This window comes from Artemia franciscana, chromosome 13 (assembly GCF_032884065.1).
Source record: "Artemia franciscana chromosome 13, ASM3288406v1, whole genome shotgun sequence".
Taxonomy (NCBI): Eukaryota; Metazoa; Arthropoda; class Branchiopoda; order Anostraca; family Artemiidae; genus Artemia; species Artemia franciscana.
Window position 1 is genome coordinate 46,430,067 of NC_088875.1, and position 11,355 is coordinate 46,441,421.

At 39.3% G+C, this 11,355-nt stretch overlaps 1 protein-coding gene across 1 annotated transcript; it reads left to right on the forward strand.

The window, feature by feature from the left end:
- Positions 1-522: 522 nt before the first annotated feature.
- LOC136034338 (piggyBac transposable element-derived protein 3-like) lies at positions 523-1,641 on the forward strand. The gene has a single exon (XM_065715471.1). It carries the CDS (start codon positions 523-525, stop codon positions 1,639-1,641), a length of 1,119 nt encoding a protein of 372 aa, XP_065571543.1.
- Positions 1,642-11,355: the final 9,714 nt, after the last annotated feature.

The window sequence follows — 11,355 nt, forward strand, 5'->3', positions numbered from 1 at the left end:
CCCAAACTGGGCACCAGACAATCCAGATCAAGAATTTCAGCCTTTACGTTCTCTCAACTGTTATGGCAATGAAGATGGAAGAGATGAAGAGGATATCGACCACACAGAAGACATCCCTTTAGCAATGCTTGGCAGGTTCGAGTTAGACAATGGCGATGACACGGATCAATTCGATTTGCCTCTCCCGGGCTTGAATGATACAACAGCGTCAAACAGTTCTTCAAGCACATCATCAGCACCAGTGTCAGCTTCTTCTGCAATACAGTCAGCAACAGTTACTGCACCTGCTGAACCCTTTGTCCTTACAAGAGCTAAGAAAATGCTCCTTCCCAAGCAGTGGCCGGTCTAGTAACTCCAACTGATGCTCCTCAGGTCACGGCAAAACCAGTAGCAAAAAAGAAGGTAGCGAAGGAGGCAAAGCAATACAAGTGGATAAAAACGGAGCCCGAACCTCGAAATATTACATGGAAGGGTTCTATGCCACACTATGACGAGGTACAAACGCCCCTTGATCTCTTCCGAATGTTTATCACAGAAGACATTCTTTCAAACATTGTGGACCAAACGAATCTGAATGCCATGAGAAAGAAGAATCTTGCTCTGAAACTTTCCCTTGAAGAGCTGCGCAGATTTCTTGGAGTTCAAATGCTTATGAGCATTCTCAAACTTCCGGCTGTTAGAATGTACTGGGAGAATGGAATACGATATTCCCCGGTGGCTGATACCATAAGCAGAGATAGGTTCATCAGCTTGAGGTCTTTTTTCCACATTTGCGATGACACCTTAATGATACCGAAAGGGGAGGTTGGTCATGATAAACTGTTCAAGATCGGAAGACTTTACGACGCATTCAGGGAGAATCTGAAAAAAATAGACCCCGAAGAGATCCAAAGTATTGACGAACAGATGATCCCATTCAAAGGAAGGATTGGATTTCGACAGTACTTGAAGGACAAGCCCCACTCGTGGGGTGTAAAGGTTTTCACGAGAGCCGGCATCAGCGGAATAGTGTATGACATAGAGATATATACAGGAAAAGGAGCTGTTGAAATTTCTGAACTTGGCCAAGGTACTGACGTTGTCCTTCGGCTTGTAGAAAATCCGCCAAGGTTCATGAACTTCAAGTTGTTCTTTGATAACTTCTATACTGGCATCGATCTCATTCACAAGTTCCGGGTTGAACATGGCATCGAGTCATGTGGTACAATACGCAGCAACAGAATGAGGGGCGCTGTTCTAGATACCAACGCCAACATGAAGAAGAAAGGACGAGGGTCAGTGGACTTCCGTTTTGAAAGACATTCAGAAGTATCGGTAGTAAAATGGTATGACAACAAACCAGTCCATTTGGCTTCTTCATACTGTTCAGTCACCCCAATTGATAAGTGTCAGAGATGGGATGGCATAACACGGAAATACGTCGAAGTTGATCGCCCCCGAATCGTCCGTGACTACAACAAATCAATGGGGGGCGTAGATCTTGATGAAATGTTCCTGGAGCTTTACAGGACTGACATTCGCTCTAAGAAATGGTATATGAGGATTGTGTACTACTTCTTTGACATGGCTGTGAACAACGCCTGGCTGATACACCGCCGACAGTGTAAGCAGATCAATGTTCAGCACATGTCTCTGCTGTAATTCAAAATGGACATTGCTCGTGGGTTGGTTCTTACTGGCGTAAGAACCAAACATCTCAAAGTCCTCGAGTTGGAAGACCATCCTTATCAGTGACCAAGCGCAATATGACTACCTCGCGAGACGGGATGCCTTCGGAAATAGTGAGGTTTGACCAGACCTCGCATTTCCCGGATACGACTGAAAAGGGAAGGTGTCGCTATGAGAAGTGCGTTAGGGGTGGAACCAGTCGAATCATGTGTTCGAAGTGCAAAGTTCGACTGTGTTTGAACTCAGATCGCAACTGTTTCACAAATTTTCACCTAAAATAGTATCTGTATATACCTGACGTGACCATATGGTAACCATTCACATTTTGGATATGGAATGAAATAAAACTTAAAAAAAAATAAACCTGTTCTAGTTGAACCTCCAGGATCACTCTCTGCTATTTTCAGAATTTTTACGCAACTCCTTCTTGGTTCAGGTCTGAAAGGGTTAATGTATATATAATTAGTAGGAGGTAATAGGCTTGAGATTGTCTGTGCAGAATTTCGACTCTTGTTGAAAGAAGAGCATCGGAAAGCGTAGAAAACCATTTTGTGGCAAAGATGGGCTCAGGATTGCAAAAGGCCTCAATTCAACCGAAGATGCCAGGGACTTCTTGCTTTCCGGTTCTATGTCAGCTTGAGTACTTCGGGTAGACCTGAGAAAACAATGCTAGTTTCGATCCTCCACTGGTTTTGGGATAATTACTTTTAGTGGGACCATAATAATTTCAATAACAAAAGAATATGCCAGTAACAACTTTGAATGTTATGACGTTAAAAAACGACTATCGTATTCACATTTTGATTGACAGAAACAGTCACTTTGAACTGAACTTATTAGGAGTTTTGAAAACTCAAATCCTAGGATAGAAAAGATGAAATTAGATTATATAGAGTTTTTTTTACTCTGGCAGGGCGGATGGGGTTCATAGACAGGGAGTAGGGCTCATGATAAATCAGGAAGCTGCGAAGTCTTGTTTAGGCTGGGAGGATGTTAAAATAGAAGACCGATCGCTCATACTATAACTAATATGTGCAGGGTATCAGCCATAGCAGCGAATTCCCCTGTGGAAGTGACTGATGGAGATAGTAGTGATTGAGATAGATTTTGAAATGCTTCACGCGCATGTGCGGCATAGCGGATAGATTCGTGAATTAATAAATCGGAGGCTCGATTTACATCAAGACATGCCCGAACAAAAGGCTCTTTATTTAAATCCACATATACTAAGATCAATCAAAGGCCAAATAGAGTATGCGCACCATTTTCAATCTATTTAACTGAAAGTAAATAATTTATAAATCTCACAAAAACACTTGAAACTGCTATGCATTGGTAAGAACCATATATACTTGCAGGCTAGCCCCGTCTTAGCACAGGTTGGAAATTGCCCTCTCAGAACAATTTAGTCACAATACCAACGGTAGAAATCACTTAGAACAATCCCAACCATACCCTTAGAAATTCTCTTCTTGAACTTTCCTATTACGTGAACCAAAGGGATATGCGTCTCTACAAAGCTACTTATAGGAGAATATTCCAGGCTTTGCCTTAATATTTCCTTTGAAACTGTCTTTAAGATTCTGAAACAGAACTGCAACACCGCATTGATAACTGACCTCGCCTCGCCTTTTCCATCGCTTTTCCATTGCTTTTGATATAGTTCTACATCCCCCTAAACACTACCCGAAAATTTCAACTTAATATCCTTTGTTGTTCCAAAGACAGTGCAGATATATCTTTCTGACAACCTCGATGCAAATAGTTTATTTTGATTTAGTTCAATTTTCCATCAGTATTCCTTGAAAATTTAAACGTAATACCCTTAGCTGCTTCTGAGATAATGCAGACGGTCACTTTGACCACCAGGAACAAACATAGTGCTTTTATATTTAGTTCGACCTCCGCCTCTGCATTCCCTGAAAATTTCAATTTAATACCTTTATCCATTTCTTCGATTTTGCACAAGCCCCCTTTTTCGATTATAAAATATATGTTTAAACAATTACCACTTCGTATTATTTACGGCTCTCATCCCGTGGCCTGTAAGGGTCATTACTTCCCTGCAGACATGTTTACCGAACCTTTTAATTATTTTCAACAAAACAGCTGTGCCAAGATTTTGATCAGATGTCTTTGGAGGTAACGGGTGCAGGTAGTACAAAGGGCAGAGAAGGTGGCTGGTTGTCCTCGAATAACTTTTTACTCTTGAAAACATCATAAATAGCTCACTGTCACTCTGTAAGAGGAAACTCTAAAAACTCTTGATACGCAAAATACCATTGTCATCCGAAACCGTCTCCACAGATTGGTACCCAGGACGCTAGCAGTGCCTCAAGTGATGTTTTAGTTTTAATTCGGTATAGAATCTTGAAATACACATTGGACAATAATGAGGGGAAGTATAGTCTCACCTTGACGTAAAACCCGACAAATGATTGGAATAGGAAAACAAGAGCTAAGAGCTCATATGGCAATTGTGACGAAGCGAGAAGAGCTAAGAACCAAGAGATCATATGGTATGAGCTCTAACAAAATTCTATAAAACAATAGATTGATTTAAAAAGAAAATAAGAGGCTTAATGCCGGTCAGGATTTAAAACAAGAGCTCTGAGTCACGATGTCCTTCTAAATATCAAAATTCATTGAGATCCGATCACCCACTCGTAAGTTATAAATACCAAATTTTTTCTAATTTTTCATCTCCCTTTAGCCCCCCAGATGGTCGAATCTGGGAAAACGACTTTATCAAGTCAAATTGTGCAGCTCCCTGACAGGCCTACCAATTTTCATCGTCCTAGCACGTCCAGAAGCACCAAACTCGCCAAATCACTGAACCCCTCCCCCCAACTCCTCCAAAGAGAGCGAATCCAGTACGATTCGGTCAATCACGTATCAAGGACATTTGTTTATTCTATCCACCAAGTTTCATCCCGATTCCTCCACTCCAAGTATTTTCCAAGATTTCCCCCTCCAACTCCCCCCAATGTCAAAAGATCTGGTCGGAATTTGAAATAAGAGCTCTGAGACATGAATTCTTTCTAAAAATCAAATTTCATTAAGATCCGATCATCTATTCATAAGATAAAAATATCCCAATTTTCACGTTTTCCAAGAATTCCGGTTTCCCCCTCCAACTCCCCCCAATGTCACAGGATCTGGTCAGAATTTAAAAGTAGAACTTTAAAGCACAAGATCCTTCTAAATATCAAATTTCATTAAGATCTGGTCACCCTTTCGTAAGTTACAAATACCTCAATTTTCAAAATTACCCCCGCCCCCCAATTCCACCAAAGAGAGCAGATCCGGTCCGGTTATGTCAGTCACGTATCTTAGACAGGTTTCTATTCTTCCCATCTAGTTTCATCCTGATCTCACCGCTTTAAGTATTTTCTAAGATTTCCGGTCCCTCCCAACTGCCCCCCCCCCAATTACGCTTGATCCGGTTGAGATTTAAAATGAGAGATTCGAGTTACGAGGATCTTCTAAATATGAAGTTTCATGAAGATCCGATCACTCCTTCGTAAGTTAAAAATACATAATTTTTTTCTTATTTTTCAGAATTAACCCCCCTTCCCAATAGAGCGGATCCGTTCCAATTATGTAAATCACGTATGTAAGACTTCTGCTTATTTTTCCCACCAAGTTTCATCCCGATCCGTCCAATCTAAGCGTTTTCCATGATTTTAGGTTTCCCCACCCCAAACTTCCCCCAATGTCACCAGATCCGGTCAGGATTTAAAATAAGAGCTTTGAGACACGATATCCTTCTAAATATCAAATTTCATTGAGATCTGATCACCCGTTCGTAAGTTAAAAATATCTCATTTTTTCTAATTTTTCAGAATTAACCCCTTCCCCAACTACCCCGAAGAGAGCGGATCCGTTCCGGTTATGTCAATCATGTATCTAGGACTTGTGCTTATTTTTCCCACCAAGTTTCATCCCGGTCCCTCCACTCTAAGTGTTTTCCAAGTTTTAGGTTTCCCCCTCCCAAATCCCCCCCCCCAATGTCACCAGATCCGGTCGGGATTTAAAATAAGAGCTCTAAGACACGATATCCTTCTATACATCAAATTTCATTGATATCCGATCACCCGGTCGTAAGTTAAAAATACTTCATTTTTTCTATTTTTTCCGAATTAACCGGCCCCCCACTCCCCCTCCAGATGGTCAAATCAGGAGAACGACTATTTCTAATTTAATCTGGTCCGGTCCCTGATACGCTTGCCAAATTTCATCGTCCTAGCTTACCTGGAAGTGCCTAAAGTAGCAAAACCGGGACCGACAGACAGACAGACCGACAGATCGACAGAATTTGCGATTGCTATATGTCACTTGGTTAATACCAAGTGCCATAAAAATACCCGATTGCATCTGGCTCACTGACAGGCTCGTAAAGAAGCCATACCCAGTGTCTCACCAATTCAATGGACGTTTTCCTTACTGAATATATTACTCCCTTCTTCCCCTTCGCAATCACTTTCCCTTCGCAATCACTTTCCATGGGGCCTGTACATAGATTGCCACCAAATTGTGATGGTGGCGACAATATGCTCTCAATATAGCGCCTTGGGTCGTTGATAGTGTTGATATTTGAATCTAAAAAATAATAAGAGCTTATCAGCCCATTGAAACACTTGTGATTTTATCCTGAAAAAGAATTTATATTAGGTTGAAAAAGAACATATTATTAGTCTGAAAATTTTTGACGGGTCAGTGTAGCCGTTCGGACATGTTGAGGATTTTTTACCAACTAAAGGCTTAAAACCCAGATATTGTTCCATAAATTGAGCCAAAGTACCCGTTCGGTCTTGGTGAGGGTATCCTACAAGGAGCCAGAAATTAGCTCATGCATGGGGGCAGAGTGTCTCCTTTTTACGCATCGGCTATTATAGAGTTCTCCCATTGAAATTATCAGTCTTAAAAATACTTGCGGGAGGGTGTTAGTTTCCACTGGTGAAGAATCTTCGCCAAAGAAATCGATGATTAGCTGGTTGATCCATTCCTCTCAGCAATGGATACCTGTAGAAGAGTAAATTCTTTTATTCCTTTGAAACACTTATGATTTTAAGCTGTGAAAAAGAATACATTATTCAGACCCAGGGTACATGTCCCTTGAGTTGATGTCGATATTTTCTTTAAAAAAGAATTGATATTTTCATTATGATGAAAAAGCCCACTGGGCAATGCCCTCATTTCCCCCTCTCCAAAGAAGGCTCCCTTTCAACAGTAAAACTAATTGCTAAAAGAATACAGTATTTTCATTGTGGTGAAAAACCTATTTCCTTGAAGGCCAGGGGGCCCCAAAAACAGCATTGAACTAAACGACTGTGTGTTTAATAGTCTGTAACTAGAGGTGAGTCTTGGATCTTCAAATTTCTAATACACTGACGAATGTATATCGCATTAAAATTTAGTTTTTACCCTTAATGCATATAATAATCCCAGAAGCTTTTCAAGAAATATCGAGGGCGAAATTTCAATATGACTCTAAATAATTGCAATTTTTCTTAAGTGAAGGATGGTAATATCAGTGTCACCTTGTGCAGAAGATGCAGGGTACGTAAGGTCATAGGGCACAGGTCTTGATGGGCCGGCAACTTCACCACCTTGGTTGCGGAGGGGAAAAGAGCCTGCATCATAGTCTTGTAGGGCAGATGTGGTTGCATTATCACCATTACCCACACCATTGCACACCGTTGCTCTCTTTGGGGGAGGAGGGCACTGCTCAGGATATTCCATAATTAGAAATGAAACTTTAGTTTTTCTAAATAACTTGACCCTCAAAAATTCTAGTTTCAATAAGTATTGGGTTCCCATTAAATCCACTTCTAATAAATCCCCCTGCTCCCTACACGTTACGGGCCTGCTTACTATCCCCCTTTCTTTATCATAGTCAGAAACCTTCGCGTCAAATCTATTTCTGCTCTCCAGCTTGAATTGTCAGCTCTAAATGCAACCTTTAAGCTTAAAAGCATTCTTTGAAAGGTGAAACAAGAAAACTACGAAAAACATAAGTTTTTTGAAAGAAAAGTAAAGAAAAAGGTTTAAATTACTGTTTAAAAGAAATTGTCACCATTTCGCTGCCAGGGAATTTTAGTGAAACGAAAAATGCCTCGATTCTAGGCCAAGAATCGAAGTCCACACCGTGATGGGGCAATCAATTGAGAAACAGAGTTGTGCTTTGACGTAAGTACGCAGATTCACAATTATTTAATTAAAATTTAATTTTATTTAATCACAATTATTTAAAGGGTGATAAAATAAGCCTGCTAGGTGTTTCAAAATACCCTCCCAGGACATACTTTAGTCTGTAGACCCATCTCGGAAAGTCTCATTTACCAAACCTAACCTCTTTTCAAGATAGCAAAAAGTAGCTTATCTAGAAATTTACCAGTTTGTTGCTAGTTTTTTTTTGTGGGGGGGATTAGCCTACATTTTTGTGATCTGCTTATAAGAGGCATTTTTCTTATGAGGAATAAGCATAATAAATAGGGTAAGCTACAGAAAACGCCATACAATTGTCTAACCTTTAGTCTGTAGCCTAGAGTTACATCTGGCCTTATTAAGGGGGGCCGGGCTCTCACGCAATAATTACTCATTATAGTCAAAATGTTCCTTGTTTACCTATTTTTTGTTTACTATAGGGGAAAATGTCCCTATTCATCCCAGGAAAACTTATTCTTAAGTGAAATTTACCTCTAAAACCTCAATCCCTGAAAATTTGCTATAAAAAACTTGCCCCCAGAAAAACTACCCTCATGGAAACACCCCTGAAACTTCTACCCTCGAGACTCTTATATAGTCCTACACGAAGAGGTTTTTAGAAAAAAGGGACATACATGTTTATTTTTACCACTCCAAATTTTTTGTTATGTGGTAACCAAATGCCGTTTCACGCAATATTGAACCACCTTGGATTCATTTTCTAACGATCTCCTCCCCTCCCCAGTCAACGTGCTAGTGTCGCATAATAAAAAAACAAATTACTTCCTTTGTATTTTTCCCTCAACACCTTGATTTGGAAAGGGTGGTCGCTGGAACTTGTCAGGGGGTCAAAGGCATTTCTTTAGGACGTTCTATTTTGGTATTTCCCAAGAACATTCTTTTACTAGTAACTTGTCATAATAAAAATCATAAGGTTAGTAACAGTAGCCCGTACCAAGAAACAAGTCATCTGCTCAAATGAACTCAATCAGTACAATAACCCATCCCACGGTGCTTGAAATAGGTATGCCAATTTGGAAGACTATTAATAGACATCTGAATGTAAAATGTCAAAAGATGATTGCTACTACTTATTTCAAATAAATTATTTGGCAAAATTTACAAAACTAGTACTAATGAAACCAAAAACTCTTTCGCACATCTGTTTGTAAAGTAGCATAATGTATCAAGGGCCTTTTGTAAGTTATAACATCTGTTCGGTATGAACCTTTCTTTTAGTTTTTTGAAAAAGCACAAAAAAAGTAAACTACTTAAATGATCTCAATCGCTGCATAACAAGTAAATAGCATACCATAATAGCATAATAGTTAATAATGAATTACCATTAAAAGATTTTTAGCAGACACATGCAACTTTATATTACCATTTCTTGCATTTTGTTCCTCTGTCAATCCCCCCTCCCATACCTTAAATTTTTGAAAAAACTTTTCATCATATTTTATACCAAAAATAGAAAAACACAAAATTATCCTCCCCCATGCATAGATTTAGAACAATATTTGCTCTTACCTTTTTTAAATTATAAATTCCTTGCATAAAATTTACAAAATTAACGAAAAAAAAATCAAACCTGAGATAGAAGAGTCAGTGCTCAAAAATCTCAAAATTCACCCTGATCATGGCTGCAGCAAAAGCTGCAACCTAGTAATGAGCGAATCGCGGCCTATAGTAATCAAAAGTTAAAAAACCCATTCTGAACGGAACTTTCTGGTGAGGAAAAATGTTTGTTTGGTGGTGATTCTGGGATGGTAACTCTTGTTTCAAAAATGGCAACCCCCTTGACATTAGTGCCAGATCGAAAGTCAGTAGGTTCGAATACCCAAAAACAACATATTTACGTCCTCCCCCCCGCTCGAACAACCAAGAAAATCACTTTTTTCCATTGGAAGCACTGATGTCTCCTTTTTTCTTCTTCTCCCACCCATCAGGATTAATCATATCTGACCAATGGTCATAGAAATTTGAGAGAGGGCTCTTTGAAATAAGATGTCATATCGAGTGCTGTTTTAAATAATAATTTAGATAGTCCTACAGTAAGGTGGTAATTTTTGCATTTGACAAACGACATTTCTGCCTTTGCTTTGGGCAAACATCGATGTTTGCCGAAAGAGGGCCAAAATACCATGGAATGAAAGTTATAGCGAAGTCAGTTTCTCATTTCATAAAACAATAAACATAAGGTTTTGACCCCCCCTTTCTTGATAAACTACATTAAAGTGGTGTTTTTGCCATTTTTTACCACAAAACCTCATGTGAAACTTTTCATATTTATTTTTTCATTGTTTTTTCAAATAATGCTAGAAAATCCTACGCCCCATTCATTAAAATTCTCTTCCCCCATGAGAAGTTTCTCCATGGAAATATCATCCCACGTAACCCCCCCCCCCCCCTCAACTCTCCCCCCAAAACCAAAACAATCCCCCTGAAAACGTCTGTACACTTCCCAGTAACCATTACTATATTTAAACACAGGTCAAAGTTTGTAACTTGCAGCCCCTCCGACGGGGACTGCGGGGGAATAATTCGTCCCTAAAGACATAGTCATTAGGTTTTTCGACTATGGTGAATAAAATGGCTATCTCAGAATTTTAATCCGGTGACTTTTGGGATAAAATTAGCAAGGGAGGGGGCCTAGGTGCCCTCCAATATTTTGGTCACTTAAAAAGGGCACTAGAACTTTTAATTTCCGTTAGAATGAGCCCTCTTGCGACCTTCTAGGACCACTCAGTCAATACGATCACCCCCGGGAAAAAACAACAACAAAAAAACCAAATAAACACGCATCCGTGATCTGTCTTCTAGCAAAAAATGCGAAATTCCACATTTTTTTAGATAGGAGCTTGAAACTTGTACAACAAGGTTCTCTGTTACGCTGAATATGATGATGTGATATTCGTTAAGATTGTATGAATTTTAGGGGGTGTTTCCTCCTATTTTCTAAAATGAGGCAAATTTTCTCAGGCTCGTAACTTTTTATGGGTATACAGTTCGTTGCCATGAACTGTTTCTAGAACTGTAATCTAGAAATTTCCCAATAGTCCTTCACCAACCATGATATCGACAGCTTTTCGCATATACTTACAATTCTCTTAAAAAAAACTTAAGCAAGCTCAGTTTTCAGTAAACTGCTAGTTTTCAGAATTCTACAGATATTGGGAAATGTCACTAGTCAGTTTATTTAAGTAAGTTTTTGTAGATGTATTTTCCATAATCTGTAAAGGAATAATTTTGTTAGTTTTAAGTTTAAACTTCACTCTTTACTTCCATAAGTAAAACTTAGTTACTTTTGTTAATTGCTGTGTAGAAGCATGATCAATTTCTCAAGGTGCTACAACATCGAACAGAAGAATTATAAACATTAGCGTTAGGCATTTACCCCTCATCTCCAGCAGATAGAAAAATACTCGTGAAACTGCAAGACTGGCGTGGACTCCTGAAGGTTCTTCCGTTGAAGAA